Source organism: Cydia splendana, chromosome 13 (assembly GCF_910591565.1).
Source record: "Cydia splendana chromosome 13, ilCydSple1.2, whole genome shotgun sequence".
Taxonomy (NCBI): domain Eukaryota; kingdom Metazoa; phylum Arthropoda; class Insecta; order Lepidoptera; family Tortricidae; genus Cydia; species Cydia splendana.
In genome coordinates, this window is record NC_085972.1 from 6578518 (window position 1) to 6600451 (window position 21934).

The following is a 21934-nucleotide window of genomic DNA, read 5'->3' on the forward strand; positions in this document are numbered from 1 at the left end:
AATTAAGTTCCACTAACCACTTCCTTCAAATACAGCCTGAGAAACCTTACAAATCTGCACAAATACCGCTAGCGGGTAGCATCGAAAACAAACTAAGCTACTGGTTCGTTCATGTTCTGTCAAACTTCAAATATGCCAGGTGACAGTTGTGTGGGTCGATGTTGCAAGCCCAAAATATGGATTTGGATCATTATCGCATCAAAAATACATTTTTAAACGCATTTGTTCTAAGCTGCCTCCAGTGATAGCTGCCCCCTTCTCCCCTACACCATTTAGTTTGCATATGTAAAAATAAAATGTTATCCATAGTCTAATAAAACATGGTCTTCCATTCCCAGAGTGACACGGGCCTACGTCACAACAACATGGCCGCTATATATAGCGCTATCGCATATTATCATATAGCGCTGTCGCATGATGACGTAGGCGCGTGTCAGTTAGGTGACCTAGAAAAGACGGGAATGGAGTACCAGGCGGAGTATATTATTATACCATGATGTTATCGAGGTTTGAATGTCAGTTTTGCACCTACTCACCCCATTTTACGGTACCATTTTATTAAAGTACCTATAAGTTACTAGCATCATCGATGCGTTTGATATTTGACTTATGAAGACTCCGCTGGCTCAATATTACAAAGTTCTTAAGTAACATTTTCAAGATAGTTTAAATTCGTCTTCACTATGACAATGTTCAAATTTCAGTTTGATAAAAGTGAAACATAGAACTTGTAATATTGCGACTTGTAGTTAAAATTGTAACTCGTAACTTTATAAAATAGATCCAAAATAGAAATTGGAACAATAATATGATTCGGAATAATCAGTTTTTTTTTTACCTCTAGGTACTATGGAGAAGTCAAGACAAGGTTTGAAAATACAGGATTTTCTGACGAGGTAGTTACTTAGTTGCCAGGGCGATAATAGGGACAGGATCAAAGCCAGAAAATACCTGTTTCCGCCGAGGTTAGAGCTTTTCTCCAACAATGTGAGGAAATAAAATAAAAATACATTGACAAAAAAGTGGATGATTTTTATTAGCCGCTTGCTTGACTGATGTAGGTATTGTTACACAGGTTGTAAATTGTGACTGGGGAATCATTTATGTTATGGTGCGAGTTAGACAAAAGTATTTGCTTTCTAAATGAAAGGCGTCTTAAATCGTATTTTATTTCTTTATTTAATAATAAATACAATATTTATTACTTCATTTATTATTTAAAAAATATAATGTCAACAATGTTAAAATAATACTTACTTACACAAAACCTTAAACTAACAACTAAAACTAAATACTAAATATAAAATATCTCTCCCAAGCTACCCGCTTCTGGAATGGACCCTAGAATGCTGGCGGCGTTGCCCCTTTGAACCGCCAGACTTAATCTTTGAGCCAAGAAGGAGCCCGCCCTGTGGTCGCCCGAGACGCCTATTAGCCTGACCGACACTTCCTTTATTAACTGTTTGGTGTCGGTCGACCATGGGCCCAGTGTTTCAATGGCGAGCGCCGCAAAATCGTATGTGTCCGTTAGGAACGCATATTTGCGGCGCTTTAGTGTCTGGGCCTGGTCCGCGGCAGTCCCGGGCTTCCGGGCCGATCCCTCAACGTGGGACGGTGCTAGCGTATCGACGCAGGTAGCGTCCCACGCTAAAGGGCGGCCAAGGCTCCAGGGCACAAGAGTGCAGCCGTCAGGTCTCTTGCCATCTGTGGCAGAGAGGCCTGACGGCTCCAGAGTTGCGGGTAAAGAGGCGGTGCAAAGGGCGCGGCGGATCAGGTCGTTCAATGTGGCGTGTCTATATAGTCGGCCTGCGCTCATTTGGCAGTGTAAGCCGTGCCGTCCTAAATCATCAACAGCTTGAGCGCATCGACTACAGGCGTGGGGCTCGCATATTTTTAAGCCCAGGCGGAGGCAGACAGCGATGCGTAGGGCTGAAGGATCTAGAGTGGAGCCAAGGTTTCGCGATGGAAGCGCGTGCAGCCAATGTCCCGATTCCTTTTCGGAAACGGCTAATAGCCTCGCCCGTTCGTAGTCGTTATGGCAGTTTTGTAGTAGGAGTTGGTGTTGCGATTTTATATTTATGACGTCCCATGTTGCTTGGCTAGATTTTTCCTCTGGTACCCGTTCGACGGGATGGTCTGCACTCCAAGCCGATTCAGCGTCCGCCAAGCACGACACCGACACATTAGCGGTTGAAGGGGTACGTAATATACCACCAATGAGGGTGAGCGTGCTATAGGCAGACGACAAAAAGGCCGGGAGAGCTAAACTGCCCGTCAAACGGATACCAAGACCGCCGTATTTGATCGGGAGGGTAGCTTGGATCCAACTGGGGGATGTGAAGGTTACGTTCAGAATTTTACTAACGGTGTCCTTTAAAATTTGGTCGATGTTTGCAGTAATTATGGGGAATTTCCAAAGTGGGGCGCAGCGGAGGATGTACAAAAATTTGGGCGAGAAAAGGCATAGTCGTAAGATGTAGAGGGCCATGTGTGGGTTGATTTCATAAAAAAGGTTGGAACACTTCAAGAATTTTTCTATTTTGGAATTTATGCATAACGGGATGGATTCGTCTAAAATGGGGGCTCCTAAAAGTGTGAGGGTTTCGCGGGTTAAAATGGAAATATTTGGTGTGAGCTGGTTAATCTCGTTGATAATAGAGGATCGGGTATTGGGCGGAATGGCTTCTGAAATGAACATTTCACACTTATTAAAATTGATTGAAAGACCGATTTCTGCGAAGCGGTCGATTGAAGTTTTAAGGTCTGCCAACACAGATGACTTACTGCCACCGATGGTGCCGTCGTCTAAATACCAGAGATTTAGGTCCGATGTGAGCTGAGTGATGACGGGGTGGATGGCTAGGCTGAAAATTGCGGGCCCTAGTGGGTCTCCTTGCTGACATCCTACACAAGAAAGTATTTCATTATTTAATAACAGTTATTGTATAGGTACTCATTAACTCGCAAAAATGAAGATATCAGATAGAGCTAACCTTTGAGCTCATAATTTTTGAAGGTATTAAGGAGTAGCTACTTCTAAATTCTTTTTATTTTTTCTTTTCTGATTGACACTTTAAAATTATATTGTTCGCGCGTATTACAGACCACAAACTGTTTTTAACGATATAATAATACTGGAGAAGTCTCTCCTTATATCCTAGGATCTCCTTATATCCTACAGAATTCGAAAATAACAAGTAATTATAGTAGACAATATATATCTGCGGATTAAATCAGTTAAGTAGGAAAGTAGGAAAGTCGGTATTGCTTACGGCGGTAAAAGGAGGCGGCGTAAGGAAAATATTGGCTCTTCAGAAAACGTAGCAGTATTGACGTGAACGTATTTATTGGTACAAGTATTATTCGAAATGGATATTGAATTGACACGTGTAATGTGTCCCACGTGTCAGGAGTCTATTATAATATTTATAATGTATATATTATATAACGTAGGTATATTGAAAACATCGTGAGGAAACCGGACTAATCCCAATAAGGTCTAGTTAATCCGCGCGATTAATATTTTCGCCAACTTCAAATTGTGATTGTAATTCAGTCTAACAGGCCAATTCGAACGTACGAACTTTAAGTTACGTAGACTAATAGATCTAGAAACGATATGGATTAGATGTGTCAGTGTCAAAAGTGACGTTTTTATTTGAAGAAACGTCACATTTGACACTGACATATCTAATCCATATCGTTTAATTCATTCATTCTTTTAAAATTATGGCTTCAGCCCATTGGGGCTATTTCGCCAGTGTCAAGGTCGTAGTAGCAGGGTAAAACGATTGAAATTGTACGGTTAGTACAAGACAGTGTACGGTGATTTAGCTCTTGTAAAGCGATAGCGGGCTTTACAAGAAACACGTGGACAACCGGCCGTAGACTCCAAAATGATGGTTAAACGTGCTTCAAGATAAATTCTCCATTCACTGCACACTACCACATTAGTTTACTGTATAATATTAATAGGCTATCGATATTACACTTTAAACAATATTAATGAGCAAAAAACGAATCAATTAATCTCGCCGCGTGCCATCAAGATGGCGCTCGAACCGGAAGTCATATCGTTTAATCCATATGGATTAGATGTGTCAGTGTCAAAAGTGACGTTTTTATTTGAAGAAACGTCACATTTGACACTGACATATCTAATCCATATCGTTTCTAGATCAATTAACTGACGTATCTTAAAGTTCGAATTGGGCCGATTGTCTGATGTAATTCAGTTATTGTGCATTTCGCTCGTACTCTTCTGTACATGTATAGGGAATATTAGGCAAAGCTCTGCGTAGGTGGCACCTTTGTGGCACATACAGTAAACAAACCACATTGACACATCACACGTCACGTCAATCACATGGCCTACCGCGAAACAAGAAAATCGAATTTTCGTTATCTAATCTCTCTATCACTCTTGCATATTCGAGCGATAAAGAGGCAGATATCTAAATTTCGATTTTCGCGTTTACCGGTAGGCCCTTGTTAACAAACCGCCTTGATGCATCAATGTCATATTTTATTGTCTGTGAAAACTTGTCAAAAAACAGTTTAAGGCACAGTATGTATAAGTTACAGTGTGTCTATGAATTTACTAGAGTCGGTAGTGCTGCGCTCTGGCGGCAGAACATTGCAGTAATATCCCCTATTGGCGCGGGCGAGGCGCTCGATAACTAACGGGCCGATTCTAAGTTTCTAACGATGCTTATAATAAGAAGTCACAGCGGCGATACCGATCTGTCAATTTTTCTGTAAGTGACGTTTTTTGGTTGATGAAATGTCACTTTTGACAGTTTTGATACTGACAGATCGGTATCGTACCGCTGACTATTTTTAAACCTTTAACTTTATAGAAAATTTCATTAAGACGTCAATAGCGTCGAACAGGCTTTATCTAGCCGCCGCCGCGTCACGTTCCGAAACCAAACATCCGTTTAAGAAAATTGCCGAATAAAGGTTTATCTCGTGTATCACGAGGCGCCGGGTCACTGCATTTTAGATAAATTGCGGCTGACTTGCCTGTGGCGATACCAGCTGCGCGACGAAGACAATTTTTCGCTGAAATGGTTACAGAAATTGAATCTATTGGAAGCCTGGCGATCACGAGTTGTGCATTTGGTTGGCTGGTTTTTATACATTTGGGCCTTGTTTCGGCGGAGATTGATCGATTGGGCTAATTTACGATAATCGGTGGGAATTAGGTTGGTTTGTTAGCGGGGTGCGTCCAAATTACAGGTTTACGTCATAGATGTCGTTGTCACGATGGTAACTTTTCCCAAAATGCGCTAAAGGGATATACATATTCGCAAAACTCCCAAAGAGAACCGTTTTCTGTATTGTGTTTTGTACTGTCAAAGAATTTAATTTCCAACGCATTTCGTAGAGACATCAAGAGACATCAACTATTGACACTGACAAGGTACAAAATGGGTTCGAAATTAAATTCTTTGACTGTACTACATCAGAATAACTATCTGCTCTATACCATCTGATCTATACTGCATAACTATCTTTATACGCCAGTATTTCAGCAAAGAAGTGGTGGACTATTATATCTTGTCTATAGGCTTGGCAAACAACGTCTATACCTACACCAACGTGCAACCCAGTTTCCACCAGCTTCTATACCTCAAAACCCTCAATGAAGATGCCGTGGAATGTCTCACCTCTTGCCCTAGGCTTGGTAAGCAGCTTCTGAACGATGCCGTCGTATACCGTCTCTGCAGCGACACCAGAGTCTTTCACCAGTTTCTCTTTCACAGCGATGCAGATTCCACTTCTTCCCAGCAGTGCTTCTAGCTCTTCAAATGCCTGTAACAAAAATACAGTTTTATCACCGGACGCTGCTTATTAACCACACTGCCGGCGTATATTATGGATGGTTTTATCCGCGTCATAAAATAACCGTCACTTTTTAATACCGCGGGATAGAAAGTGACGGACACCGTTTTATCACGCTGTCACGTAGACAAGCACGACTATCCTATTCGTACTGCTTACCCTTCTCAGAACATACACAATATAAGAAAACGATACAAAAGAAAAACAGAAACACAGGCAGAGGTAAACAATAGACGGTCTTATTGCTAAAAAGCGATCTATTCCAGACAACACTGGTAGAAGGTTCAATCCGCTGTAGCAGTAACGCTGTGACGGTCGCCATCCGAGTGTCACTTTTTCTCGATTAAACAATACACAGAAAACTCTGCTACAAGATAGCTGTAAACATTGTTTATTTAAATCTACCGCTAAAGCTTAAAGCTTTTAAACCATCTACAAGCCATTTAATAGTTGAACGCTGGTCTCGCAGCTCGATTAAAGTTTCTAAGCTTTAGCTTGAGACTAATAGCTGTATTTTAAACTTTTTGATGCTGAGGTAAACTACAAGGAAACTAGTGTAATTCACCTTGTTAAGGTGTTCAATACGAAATAGCAATGTGCTGCGGTTGCATTGTGCTGATGTTGTGCGATTCAAACGGTGTAAATTGTATAATTTATAAATCTCGACTTCTTGTTTGGTCGGGTTATCTTAGGCAGCTTACTTTAACGATATATGTATTTAAAAAAGGGGGCCGCTACGTACTGTTTTTTGTATTTAAGTACCTTTTGAATACCTACTAGTTTTTATGTTGCTGGATTCGTCAATCTATATGCGTCCAAATTTAAAACGCCCGTTTTTGTTTTGAGTTCATAGATCGACGAATTCATCTTTTTAATCCTATTGTCACCTATAATTTCAATATCACTAAATCATTTTACCTTAAACTTGTGTTATCTGACTCTTTCTAGATATACGACTAGCGATTTTGGCATTATATAATGTACCGCGCTCCAGAATCAAAACAAACATTTTCCACACATAGCGTACTAAATATAAATCCGCAGCCAAAACGTGCCGAGTTTTCCTTTATTTTTAAGCCACCCGCGGTGTTTAGTTGCGTACATAAATTTTCATCCTCTCCTGGGCCGGAAGCCGGGTTTTTCCGCCCGATGGTGATAGACGCGACTTTACGGCTGGCTCGGGGCGACGGTTTCTACAGTATAAAACTCTTAATAACAGACCTTTATTCGACTTAGCTTCACTATACCGAGTGTGGCCTGTAGTATCAGGAGCAATAAATAAAACTGTAGGTTGTACTCCTCAAACTGACCAACATTAAAATTTGTACAGCACCTTTTAAAAATAGTAACTTGTGTTTAGATTATTAGTACACTTTAAAGTTTATTCTAATTGCGTAGTATTGCGAATTTTGTTATGTTTAAAGCATGTCAACTTTAACAAGCAACGTCAATTACAATGATGTTAGCGTACATTGAAGACAATATATTTAAGTAGTATGAAAAACAGGAAGTCTAAAATATTCATAATTTTTAAAAGATGTTAATCATTAGTTTTATCATTTGGGAAGTACATTATGTTTTAATTATTTGCTCATGTTACAGGCCACACCGGTTTGTTGTTATGTTAACATACATGTTTGTTTTAAATAAACTGTTATTTATTTATATGGTACAAATTTCTCGTATGACACTCTCTTAGGCGATAATCGCTATATGATTGTTGTATATTAATGACACGTTATTCTCACGTGCAGTCGAGGCAAAAATTCTTTCTGAGTAAATAATAACTCTTTCAAATCCCGCTAGATATAAAAAGACGCTGACGTAGCATGGGTATTTAGGGCGATTCTCGTATATTTAAGTAGCCATGATTCTCAAATGCAAGTATGCATTTCATAAGAAGTGTTTATGGCCCTTCTGTGGTTTGAATGGTTTAGAAAAGCAGCGAGTTCTTTTATGACTTGCTCTCTGCTGCTTTTTTGTTGAATTGTATGTTTGAGTTAGGAAGTGGGAGCTGTATGACCACTTGTATACACTTAAGAATTGCTGACTTTGTTCAGAAATTTCAATACAAATTCGTCATAAATTCCCAAATATTCACAAATTAATTCGAGGTCGGGATTAAGCGTTTGTTTGACTGTCTTTTAGGCAAAGCTTCTGGTTCAGAAAGACTGAACGCGGCTTCGGCGCCAGAATCTGCGGCTTGGTTGCACGCCCTTCCCTCCCCGAACTTAGGCACCCTGCTCGACAATGACTCGTTGCGGGTGGCCGTTGCTCTTCGTCTGGGCTGCGATATTTGTCAACCACATCTATGCATCTGCGGGTCCATGGTGGAGAGCAACGGGCACCACGCTTTGAGCTGTTGCCGGTGCGCGGGGAGGTTCCCACGCCACCACGCGTTGAACGACATTGTTCGAAGGGCGCTGGTGTCAGCCAATGTCGCGTGTGTGCTGGAGCTGCCGGGCCTCAGTCGGTCAGATGGCAAGGCCGGATGGTTTGACTCTGGTGCCGTGGGAGAAAGGAAAGTGCCTTTTGTGGGACGCCACCTGCGTCAGCACATTTGCCGCCACGCACCTTGGCCGCACTGTGAGGTCGGCAGGTGCAGCCGCTGAGCAGGCGGCGTCCCTCCGGGCTAACGAACTACTTGTTCGTTCCCTTGGCTGTGGAGACATCGGGGTGTTGGTGCGCGGTGGCGAAAACTTTTCTCGTGGAGCTGGGGCGTCGCCTGCAGCAGAGGGGTCTCGACCCCCGCTCCGGGTCGTTCCTAGCGCAGAGGTTGTCCATCGCGGTTCAATGCGGTAACGCAGCAAGTGTGATGGGCACCTTTGCACCGGGGGGGGGGGGGGGGGTTATTTGATTAGTTTTATAGGTTAGTTTAGGTTTAGTAAGTAAATACACTTTAGTTGTAATTTATAGTTTTAGAATTCTTAGTTCTTAAAGTGAAATTAATGTTTATACTATGTTATGTATGTCATTCATTCAGGCCTTTAACATCTTGACAGATGATTTATGCAGCGTCTGTAAGCGAGGAACAACGTCTCTCGTGGCTGTATAAGCCAATGCGGGACCGGCATTTGCGACCGCATTTATGGCAGCTGAAGCAGGGAGCCATGTCGGCACCATCAGGTGGATTGTGCCTCTTTGCGCGTTTTCGGGCAAGGTCTTGGAACCATGCGTTGTCGTGGATTTCGCGATCATGTAATAAATAAAGAGGAAAATTAATTCATTCCACAAATATTTGTTCCCGAGTTATGGATGTTTTCTGTGTATTTAAGTATTTATTTATCCGTATCTATGTATTATAGATGTCGTCTATATAGTACCCACAACACAAGCCCTTATGAATTTACTGTAGGGTTAGGTCGATTTGTGTAATAATATTTATTTAGGTATTATATATTTCAGGTTTTTTATTGACAACTGCAGTGCTGAGCAATGAGCATAGTAGAGGGCCGTATTTTCAGGCTTTAGGTTAGGTTTCATTCATGTCGTCTCGGATATGGGTGAATATGGTATCGACAGGGTATCGATGCATTCAGTGTAATGCCCTGAACACAAATATATGAGATGACAAGCGCGAAAGTGGTGGGGGTAGTTGCTGTGGCGTCATAAAGTCTGCAGTACAAATTATGGGTATCAAATATCAAATGAAAGCTAGTAAAAAGACCACAACAAAACATATGTCAACAGTCGGGATTTTTGTTTGTTTTAATAATAGTTGTAGTTTCATGTAACAGAAAATTATACTTTTTTCAACTTGATGTGCTTTTCTTATTTGTTGATATATCTGGTTAATTATTTTTTATCATGATATAGAGGATATTCACAGTCACTTGGTATGTATTTTGGACTGATCCATTCAGCCATTTTCAATTTAGAGCACTTGAAAGTCAACAGTGGATTGTGAAATTTTTGAACGTTTTCTAATAATTTGTTAGACCAAGTATTGAAAATGTTACAGTATGTTATTTATTTGTGATCTACTCACAAAGCCCTTTCATTGGGTACCCCACATGGTATGTTTAAAAGAAAATAAAAAAAGTTTGTACTGCCGACTTTATGACGTCACAGCAACTACCCCCACCACTTTCGCGCTTGCCATCTCATATATTTGTATTCAGGGCATTACACTGAATGCGTCAATACCATATTCATCCATATCCGAGATGGCATGAGCGAAAATCGATTTCTAGAAGACTTTTCTTTCGTTGGCCGAGCCACTATAGCCTCCTAAGCCATACAAATGAAAAATCCAAGATTTGCCACTGAAATTTGAACCTATTTCAATTTCAATTTCAATTCTTTATTGATATAAATAGAATCCTATCCTATAGTGTAGGAAATAGAGTTCATTTTGCGTCGTTGGAAAATTTCAGGAAACAAAGGAAAGGCGACTCTGTTCCAATTGAATTGGATTTAAATTTAATAGTACTGAAGAGGTACTACAGGTAGGACCTTGGGGCTTAGGAGGAATAATAGGAGGATAGAGCATGTCTTTAAGTTTGCCACATAACCCGTTGTGCCTCCTACTGTTAATAAGATATAAGAATACATACTCAAAAATCGCCTAGCGTGGTACGGGCATGTGATGCGGAGGGATGAAAGTCATGTGACGAGAAAGGTATTACGAATGAATGTGGAGGAAAGTACGAGGAAAGGAAAACCGAGGAAAAGGTGGATGGACTGTGTGAGAGATGATATTAAACGAACGCAAGTGAATGATGAGATGAAGGGTGACAGAGAGGTGTGGAAGAGAAAGACATGCTGCGCCGACCCCAAGTGAATGAGAAAAGGGCAAGAGAATGATGATGAATACATACTCAAAACTATTCAATAATTACTTTTTTCAAGTACTTAAAGTAAACTAAAATCATTAGTGAAGGTTAGACCCACGTGTGGCATGTAAAACGATCATTAGGGAAAGCAATTAGCGTCACTATCAGACCGTGTCGCAGGAAAAACTATTAATGAAATTAGTAACAACATGATTCAGCTTTTATTTGTTTACTCCTGTATTTAATGTTTGATTTGATTCGTGATAAAATGCATTGTTATACTATGATTAAGGCTAGCACATGATTGGCGCGACAGTATCTCGCGGCGAGATAGACTACCCGTACCTCTTTAACTAACATAGTTATAAAAAAAGAAAACCGGCCAAGTGCGAGTCGGACTCGCACACGAAGGGTTCCGTGCCATTATCTATAAAAACGGTCACCCATCCAAGTACTGACCCCGCCCGACGTTGCTTAACTTCGGTCAAAAATCACGTTTGTTGTATGGGAGCCCCACTTAAATCTTTATTTTATTCTGTTTTTAAGTAGTAGTTGTTGTTATAGCGGCAACAGAAATACATCATCTGTGAAAATTTCAACTGTCTAGCTATCACAGATCATGAGATACAGCCTGGAGACAGACGGACGGACGGACGGACAGCGGAGTCTTAGTAATAGGGTCCCGTTTTACCGTTTGGGTGCGGAACCCTAAACAACACGGGTAGTCTATTTCGCCGCGAGATACCTAGGTACTGTCGCGCCAATCATTGGCTAGGCCTACAGTTAACCATAAAACCATATCGAGGCCAAAGGAGGTACTTAAATCGAAAACGATATGTCTGAAGGAAAATTTGTTCCAATCATGATGAAAATTGATATCTGAGGATCAGAAAATTACCTTAACATGAATTCGTAGCCAAAGTGGTAAAAAATGGTCACCATTTTTTATTTCTTTATTTTTGGTAACGCCTTTTCACCAGAGTCTGATCCACCAAACCCTGCTGGTATTTTTACATCGAGTGCTTTAGCAATACAAGGAAAAAAAATCTCCTAATGCTCCCAAAATTTATGCACACCTGGGATTGCGAAACCTCACATTACCCGCATTTAGGACCAAATGAAGCCAATGAAGGTAATATAATTTCAGTTTGTTGAGAATTAATTCCTCAAAAACACTTTTTATGGATCTAATTTGATTGGCCTATAATAAAATATCTTTGTTTTAACAAAATGAACAACAAATTAAACTTATAATCTCTATACGGAAGCTGTTGGCTTTTTGTTAACTTATTATCGAAGTTCTAGAGCTTTTGTTTGACATTCTACGGGTAACTTTAACTTGTAGCTAACTTCCTATAGAGGGAAAGACGTACAGTAATTACAAGTTATTATGTTTCTGAAACTTATGATCAATAACGTGCATTGAATTCTTAACTTTGGTGTACCTACCTATAGAATTTACAGAACTAGTGCTTAAGTTTAAACAATACAGATAAGGGTCGTTATACTGAGTATGCCCAAAACGTTCTAAACTCGCATTGTTTCTCTTAATTAGAAAACAATGTAATTACTAAATCATAATTATTAATTGCCTAGCAACTTTATGCTACAATTCGTGTTTCTAGTAAATGAGCAGATTTTCTCAGAAACTAGTTTAATTTATACAATCATTTATAATTTGCTCCTAATAACTACTTCAATAATGCATATATCTTTAACTAGTTGGAATTAAAATGTTCCTAAAAGTGGCGACATTAATCAGAAAACATTTATAATTTTCTTATCTACTATTGTAACATACTACAAAACTGATAATTAAAACTTTTCAAGGTATTTGTTGCATGTATGTAAACCCCAAGGCAAAATAAGTTATTTTTAACTGTCATTGTCACACTTGCCGACAATGGTCATAATTACATCCACTCACGCGAACAAGTTCCAATAAACATAATTGATGTGACAAACTTTGATCCATATCGGAAAATATTAAGCTAGATGTATTAGGTCAATGGATAGGCGTCATCACAGACGAGTAGTTAAACCCAGAGGGGCTACCGCGAAAACCGAAATTCGCAAATTGCGGGGATCTTTCTCTTTTACTCCAAGGAAGGCGTAATAAGAGTGACAGAGAAAGATGCCCGCAATTTGCGAACTTCGATTTTCGCGGTTATAGCCCTGTACGGCATTGCCTTTTAGGTTATCTGTCATACCCGTAGGCCGGATCATAGATATAATAATATACTTAGATGACGCCTCAGCGAGCTGTCACTGTTGCCACTTTTGTTTAGTGTACGATTAACAATGTGGCCCACCTTGCTGTAGCCATGTCGATAAAGTCATATCGATAAACTATCGACATTTCTTGCAATTTTAATTTTACTTCAAAGGTTTAACGATACCTAAAATGAACAAAAACGCTTTTATTCTTTATTGTGGTTATCAGATCACAATTTTATCGTCACGCCCCAGCAGGGAACCAAGGGAAAGTTCAGATATTTAATTAAAATACGTAAATACCTACTAAAATATGTGTTCCGCAATAATTGAATTATTTTATTACATTATAATATATTAATTATCCATTAGCATTTCAATTATGTTTATGTTTAACGAAGATAATGAAGCTTCAATTAATCGCTATTTCGTTCCGCTTTGTAGCGTTTATCGATATATAACATGATTAAAATCGACTTTTCACATCCCTAAAAGAGCACACATATACGCTTTTACGCACACATACACAACCTGTTTCTACCAAAAAAGGCAACACTTTGATTTGAAGTCCATCTTGTCAACAGTATGGTTGTCCTTTTTTGACAAACGGCATTTTTAAAAGAGCGAGGAGAGAGAAATGATACTAGTTGCTGCGCCGTCAAAGAGAACAGAAAACGTTCGGGTCTTGGGCCGGATGGCAGCCGCCGCAAGTGGATGCGTTCCGTTCTACGAGACCGTGCCGTACAGCTGCGATCGTGGCCCACCAAAATGGACTCGCCGGAAGACCAGCGCCGACTCTCGGGTCAGCATTATGCTGAGGCGAGCCCATTTCGTGGTAAACAATGTGTAATTAATTAATTATGTATGTTTTAAACCTTATAATGTTACTTTTGATTTATGATAAAAGTGTGTTGATCAATGAGGGGTCCGTGTTATACACACGCACATAAACGTGTATGTTGCGCGAATTATCTAAGGGCCTACCGCGAACCACGTTCGACGTGTTGCCTCCCTGTTACACTTACGTACGAATTTACAAGTGCAACAGAGAGCCAACACGTCGAACGTGGTTCGCGGTAGGCCCTCTAAACCTACGTACGTACGTGGGTTTTATTGAGATATTTCGCGCAACATATTTTGGTAGACAATTAGTAATTGTTATTGTCTTTAGGCGTAATTAGAACGTAAGATTATCTCCACCCACGTGTATATTCAATAAACAAAATTCAATTCAAAATATTCGCTCACGTACGATAAAATGACAAATGGTAATATGATAAGATTAGACATCAGCGAGAATAATTATTATAATTGCTTTAGTGGTGCCTCGGGACGAGTCTCAGGACTGAGCAGGAATATGATGAGCATAATTCGAGTTGATAACAAATTTTCATTTCTCATAATATGCTCTGAAAGTGGGTCTTTGTTGTTCTAAAAAGTGTGCAGAAAATGATACGTTTTTGCTCTTAAGCCAAGCACTGTATTTTCTAAGTAGGTACGTTTTTCTTTGTTTTTTTTTACGATTAGCAATTAAGATTTTGGTTTTAAGTACTTAAATGGATTTGTTGTACAATTTTCATTATGACAATTAACTCCCCATTCCATAAATAACGATATTTTTACCTAAATTGTTAATTGAAAGTACTCTCAAGAAATACTACTGAAGTTTATACTTAACCGTGTTTATTTAAATGCACATGTATTTTACTTTCCTCGTTTCGAAATGAAAAGTAGAGTGTTTAACTCGGGTGAAACGCATCATTTCAGCCTCGGACTATTAAACTTGTACCTCGACAGAAGTGGGTGCCTTTCATCCCTTAGTTAACAATCTACTTTTGTCTACCCTCACAATCTGAATTTGCCAGCTCACGTAGAAATGCGTCCATGGGCGTGGGTCAAATCTTGCAAGCTAAATTAGACCCACTTCCCATTATGTAATGGGAAATGCAGCTGGGCCATTTTATTTAAAGTTGTCCCCTACACTTTTTTTTCCAAATTGGGATTTTTTATGTTATTTCTACTCAGAATCATGAGCTAATAGGAGAAAAAAAGTGACCCAAGATTTCCATACATTTTTCGATCTTTCCATTCCGAAACCGCCATACAAAGTCTATGACAAAATGGTAACGAAATGGGAAAAAAACCTTGGGAGACTTTTTTCTCCTATTAGGATAGAAAGAGCTCGTGATTCTGAGTAGAAATAACATAAAAAATCCCAATTTTGAAAAAAAGTGAAGGGGACAATTTTAAATACTCGTAAAATGGCCCAGCTGCTGATGCCATCCGAACGTCGCCTTAAATTGTGCTAAGACTGCTAAGAAAGTAGGTATTTCTACAGTAATTAAAAGAGAATTTAGACCAGAGGAATATTGTCAAAGTAAATTATGTAGTCAGTACATTTACTGCCATCTTGCGACACTTTTAGAACGCCATTTGACTTTGATCCTTATTTTTTCACTGATATGAGTTAAACTTGTTAAATGTCAAAAAGTATCGCCATCTACTCGACGATAGGCTAAGGCCAAAAAATAAGGATCATAGTCAAATGGCGTTCTAAAAGTGTTAATCATTTGTGTCGAAAGATGGCAGTAAATGTACCTACTGATACATAATTTACTTTGACAATATTCCTCTATTTCAAATTATCTTTGGCTTAACTGTACCATTTTAACTTCTAGCTTGAGATGATGCTATTTACGAAGTTTCAGTAAAACTAAAAAGTATGTAATACAAATTGCTGCTCTAAGGAGTTTGCCTGAGGCAGATAAGGCTATGCAAAGTTCCTATTACAAATTCTTCTGGTACTTAATCTCAATTAGCATAGATTAAAATACGAGTTAATTTCAGTTGCGAGTATCTTAACTTATGTATTTTAATTACATTTAGTTTTCTACAAGAATTCGTAACACAAGAAAGTGTTGAAAGTGAGGAAGCTGCCAGCTCTTCGGTCTCCTAAAAACGTCTTAGTTTTCCACGGGTCCTTAAATTCAGCTAATTAGCATACCTGTGCTAACTCGGGGCACGAACACTAAAGTGATGGTAAGCATAAAGGTGACATTCCATTTTTTTTTTTTTTAAGTTTATTTATTCACTTTAAATTTTAATACAATTTTTTACATGCATGCCACTATTGGAAACCTCTAGGGTTTATGTAATAGTTGGCGAGATCGCGCGGTCCAATCCGCGTTTGCTTAATACTATTATTAATTAATACTTAATACTATTATTATTTATTACATGCTTAGTTGTGTTTCGGTAAACTTAAATTAATCTATGAATATCAAAATCTCTGCTTCTATTTTATACATTAGTCTAGACTTAGGTAGTATTTTTTTAGGATTGGCATACATTTGCCGTGATTTTCAACAATGTTAATGAGATCATACTGTAAATTCTTAGGTAAGGTGTTTAATATATATGGGAGTAGAAATTCAATTACTCTTTTACCGTATACATTGTTACTTTTTGGTGTTGTATATGAGGGTAGATAGTCTAAGGTACGTAAATTACTGGGGCGATTTTTTTTTTATTTCCAACTGCAGCTGCAATACTGTTCATTTTACTATGGAAATTGACAATGACAGCGACGCGTTCAGTACTGGTAGTGCAGCTGCGGTTAGAAATGGAATGTTACCATTAAAGTTCTTTAGCTTAAGAGGCTCGATATTAGCCATGATATTAAACCTGTTTACTTACAGTAATACAGGATTTCCAATAAGCAAATGCATAAATATGCGTCAATAATATTTAATAATAAACATCAATTAATTTTCGTGCCCCGAGTTAGCACAGTTATGCTAATTAATAAATAGTTAAAGAATGTGGGACTTTGAGGACGAATGAAGCTATTTGACTTCCCGTTTACTGTGTGATTTAAATTCAGGCTATGGCATTTTTGTTGTCGGAGGCTGAGGGCCTACCGCGAACCACGTTCGGCGTGTTGCCTTCCTGTCACACTTAAGTACGAATTTACAAGTGCGACAGAGAGGCAACACGTCGAACGTGGTTCGCGGTAGGCCCTCTGTTTTAAAATTCGCTTACAAGTGTGTTGCCCGATTAAGGGCTAAAGTATATAAATTGGGGATTGTGTCGGCTGAGCCGGCTTTAGTAACCCTTTCTGACTATGTATTCTCATTGCTTGAGTTGAATCGAGCTATGGTCAATAATAAAGTAAAACCCTTCACATTCGGTGTCGTGTTTTTATATGACGTACGTTTGTTTATAATGTTGGTATATCGCCCTAATTTTCAAATTTTTTGTAAATGTAACCTGAAATAGATACTCGTAGATAAGTAGTAATACAGTAATTTTATCATTTAGTGTTTGCGTCAAATCTGGTAGTTCTGATTTTTTGCAGACTTGTTTATGATGTTGGGTGAATAATCCAAGTCTATAATCTAATTCACATCATTCTCAGATTTGTCAGTAGCAGTAGAATAAAAAAAAAACTTCCCTTTTTTTGGGGTACTTGTGTAAAAAGGACCGTACGTTTCCCTTTGCCTAAGCTCCAGTGACTCTTGTCAAACTTTAAAACTGGATCGCCGGAGCGATTCACTCGCAGAGCTGTTTTAATAACACCATTGCAGGATTATAGCGGAGCGGCCCGTCTCGTTCAGCACTGCTTAAAAATAATGTTGGCTTTAAAACATGGGTGTGAAAAACTAAATAAATAAATGAGCTATTTTGTGAGCGACTATTATACAGGGTGATTCATAAGTCGTGATCAGAAATAATTATGTGTTTCTTACTCTGCACGTTGAAGATAAGATACATGTTAAAATTTTGTTGACATAATAATTATACGCAGTATTACATGTTTAGTATAAATAGGTACTTGTATATTAAAAAATCTGTAAACGTATTCTGTTATAATACATAATTTTTAACTTACATTTAGCGAGTCTAATGGTTTTGCCCTACTTGTTGCATAGAACTGTCATGGACTAAGAGTCTGGAGCTTAGCATAAATCAAATTACTAACGAATTGAAACGTTAACAAAAGGTAATATTTCGAAGATCTTTTATTTCAAGCGTAGTGTCTCCAGGAATGAGAATGTAAGTTTAGTTCTGGAGCAAATAACATTTATTTGTCTTCTCTCAACCCTCGTTATGTTATACGTAACTTCGTTATGCACGGGAAGCAGAGAAATTGCCTTACTTATATTACACACGGAATAGAAAAATTACCCAGTATTTCAACGTGCGGATTATATTACTGAGCGTGTTAACGAGAATGTTATAGTCGTGAGCTAAGTCGACAACTAGTTTATTTTCCTTTGAGAGCTTGAATTTAATTTACAGATACGGCATTAAACTAGCTTAACTTGGTAAAGCTCGCTGTACAGTTAAAGACACGTTATGTAGGTAGGTACACAAGTTTAGCATGAGTTAGTGTTAGAAATTAGCGCTGGATTTAGTTCAAAAGGCATAATTGCACTTAGAGCAGATGATAAATAACACTTACTGCAGAAGTTCTATTGTGTACACGATGCGGCGGCTATGGACTACAAAACTTATTTGGCAGTTAGTTGGACAAATATACAACTTAAGCAGGCCACTGACGAGTCTTCCAAATGGATGCCGTTACAATGGATTCATCCAAATGGACGGCATCCTAATATTAAACATTGTACGTTTTTGACATTCACGGACCGATTTTGGATTGCAGCCACGCTATTTGGACTGTTGGAAGGCCAGTGGCCACCTTTACTTTGTCATTGGAAATGACATGCAGAGTTGCAGAGTTATCTTTGTTCAACACTATGAGTCCATTATAAGTAGTTTATATTTTCGCCAAGTCGATCACCATTATATTTTTGAGTTCCGGGGTATGTTACTCTTTGAACAAAGATTTACTTCGTTATGTCATGTACTTTTATAAATTTATGCTTATTATTACCATTTAGTTACCATGAAAAATAATATCCTCGGTAGTAACTAACGAGACTGATTTCACGCACTTCGCTCCTAGACATGAAAAACTAGATTTAAGTTACATGTAGATATTTAATTTACTTGGCCTTATGTTACATGAACATCATAGCAATAACTGTGCTAACTCGGGGCACGAACACTAAAGTGGTGGTAAGTATTAAAATGTTTACCGTAAGAGGCTCGATATTAGACATGATATTGAACCTGTTTACAGTAATACAGGATTTCCAATAAGCACATGCATAAATATACGTCAATAAACTTTAATAACTAGTAGTTCGCCCCGAACTGAGAACTCGCGGTTTGCCAAAAATTATACCGTGAAAATTAGAGCGATTGACTTTGTTGCACCTACTTACTCGTATAGTTCGACGTAAAATAGTAGAAAATAATTTTCAAGAAAAAAACCGACTTCTATGGAGGCCGGTGAAGGATTATTGTTCATGGTCAAAGACTATTGTAGATGGTGCACTATGTAGAAAAGGAGGTAAAACCACCCACTTTTCTAGTAGGTAGCATTTCGTTTCTGTACTACGCGTTTTAGCCTCACGAACCCACTTCTCTGATAGCAGTTCGGTTCTGTGAGGATTGCAGTTCGAACCTAACCAAAACCACTTTTCTAGTAGCATTTCGTTTCTGTAAGGCTCGCAGTTCTAACCTAACCTAACCCACTTTTTTCGGTTCTGTGAGGATCGCATTTCAAACCTAACCTAACCCACTTAACGGCGCGTGCGGTGCGGTGTACGGGGGTTTGAGCGGGAGGGGCTAGTATATATGCCATCATTATACTTTATATCTACATTTTATGGTAAGTAATCATAGTGGTTTATGTAGCTTAGGTATCAGTGGTTTTCCGGGTCAAGGTCCGAGTCCGGGTCCGGGTCCAAGTCCGGGTCCAGGTCCGGGTTCAGGTCCAGATAAGAGCCCGGATCCGGGTCAGGTCTGGCTCCAAGGCCAGCTCCGTCAAAATCGAAATTCTGAATCGCCAATAAACGTGTAGTCATTGAAGAGTTCTGTTCTGATCATCATCAGCAGTTCCACTTCATCAAATGCGACAGTTTTTAATGTAAATTCTTGATTTTCTGATAAAATACACATCATGGATACCATCATCAGACCTCGAGCTTGACAAAGTGTGGCTTAAAAACTTAACTAGCTTAACAAACATAACGAAGAGGACAAATCACCAAACGTGAACTATGCGTCGTTGAAGAGTTCCGTTCTGATCATCATCAGCAGTACCACTTCATCAAATGCGACAGTTTTTAATGAAAATGCTTAATTTTCTGATAAAAATACAAAAATCTCTATACGCATGCCTTTAAGATTTGAGGAGTTCCCTCGATTCCTCGTGGATCCCATCATCAGAACTCGAGCTTGACAAAAATGTGGCTTAAAAACTTAACTTGCTTAACAAACATAACGAAGAGTACAAATCGCCAAACGTGAACTATGCTTCGTTGAAGAGTTCCGTTCTGATCATCATCAGCAGTTCCACTTTATCAAATGTCACTTTTTTGAATGTATATGCTTGATTTGTTGATAAAACACATAAATCACTATATGTATGCCTTTAAGATTTGAGGAGTTCCCTCGATTCCTCATGGATCCCATCATCAGAACTGGGTTTTGACAAAAACGGAACCAATCTACAACAAAACACACAATCAAAAAAATAATTTTCAAAATCGGTCCAGTAATGACGGAGATATGGAGTAACAAACAAAAAAAATCACAATCGAATCTCCTCCTTTTGAGATTTGGAAGTCGGTTAATAACTGAGGGCGCCACTTTTTACGTAGCTGTCACATTTTTGACGTAAAATGCTTACACATGGCAACAATTTATAGTCTGTCAAGCCATTTCCGTCAGTAGAAAAAAGCGGCTAAAAATATAGGGTTATCGTCCCATAGAAAATTTGAATATCGCGCCTTTTTCTACTGACAAACTTGTTTGACCGACTATAGTATGGAATTTTTTGAGTTTCATTTTATTTTATTTCTACTATTTTATGTCCGGCAATGGATCAAAAATCGCGTGGATATATTACAAGGTCTGTGGAGCCCTTAACTGATACTGTATCTGTGGTAAGCCGAAATATTTCCTGTCAAATGTCACAAACCTACCTATATTATGTTTATTTTTATCTTGCTAATTATTTCAAAATGGTAAATTTAAAAACGATATTATAAAAGTGCAAGCCGAGCACTTTCATTTGATACCAAACTCGACCATACTTTCTTGCAAAAAGATGACCAGAATAGCAAGACCCCTCACAAATAGCTTTTTAGCCTTCTAAGCTCTTCTGGCTCAATAACCCCTTGATCGAGCCTGCTCATAATTTAATGACTAAAATATAATGCATTTTATTTCATTTCTACTATTTTATGTCCCACTATAGGCGGCAATGGATCAAAAATCGCGTAGATATATTACAAGGTCTGTGGAGCCCTTAACTGATACTATATCTGTGGTAAGCCGAAATATTTCCTGTGAAATGTCAAATACCTATATATATTATGTTTATTTTTATCTTGCTAATCGAACGAGCGAGCGAAGCGAAGCGAAGTTCTTACATTCGACTTGGATCACGCGGCTGGCTAGCGGCACGTCCCGGCATTTCGATGTTTTTAAGCTGAACTGTCAGAAGATGGTTTGATACTCAAGAACTTAAGTAAATTTGTTCTAATTTAAATGAAATTTGGTAAACGTGTAGTTGAGGGCATTATATTTTAGTGATTAAATTATGAGCAGGCTCGATTAAGGGATTATTGAGGTAGAAGAGCTTAGAAGGCCAAAAAGCTGTTTGTGAGAGGCCTAGCTATTCTGGTCATTTTATTTGCAAAAAACATGGTCGAATTTAGTATCAAATGAAAGTGCTCGGTTTGCACTGTAATATCGTTTTTAAATTTACCTTTTTGAAATAATTAGCAAGATAAAAATAAAATAATATAAACATAATATAGGTATTTGACATTTGACAGAAAATATTTCGGCTTAGCACAGATACAGTTTATTTTAATCTCTATGATTTCTATGATGACTTAAATCCAGGGGAGGGACAGTCGTATATAAAGCACTTTATTCGAAAAAATAGCGACATCTATATTACTTAACGCTAAACTTTTTTTTAATATGGCTTCACTTAATTTGTCAGAACGTCT

General features: G+C 38.6%; 2 protein-coding genes across 2 annotated transcripts in view; both read right to left on the reverse strand.

Annotated features, from left to right (window-relative positions):
- The window catches only part of LOC134796418 (metabotropic glutamate receptor 2-like), a 328723-nt gene that overhangs the window by 61566 nt on the left and 245223 nt on the right, over window positions 1-21934 (reverse strand). The window contains exon 5 of the mRNA XM_063768622.1: window positions 5673-5817. Coding sequence (XP_063624692.1) covers window positions 5673-5817 — 145 coding nt within the window. The remainder of the gene's footprint in view (window positions 1-5672; window positions 5818-21934) is intronic.
- Window positions 1271-2925, reverse strand: LOC134796379 (uncharacterized). The gene is made up of 2 exons (XM_063768566.1): window positions 2785-2925; window positions 1271-2327 (listed from the first exon to the last, which is right to left on the reverse strand). The coding sequence occupies exons 1-2, from the start codon at window positions 2901-2903 to the stop codon at window positions 1295-1297; spliced, it is 1152 nt and encodes a 383-aa protein (XP_063624636.1). The 5' UTR covers window positions 2904-2925; the 3' UTR covers window positions 1271-1294.

What these genes read in the sequence shown, in the direction of transcription:
- LOC134796379 (XM_063768566.1), bottom strand. Translation starts at nt 2,903, where the DNA reads ATGTCAGCAAGGAGACCCACTAGGGCCCGCAATTTTCAGCCTAGCCAT. An exon ending in CGACGGCACCATCGGTGGCA is followed by an intron (nt 2,328 to 2,784) that starts GTAAGTCATCTG and finishes CACATCCCCCAG; the next exon opens with TTGGATCCAAGCTACCCTCC.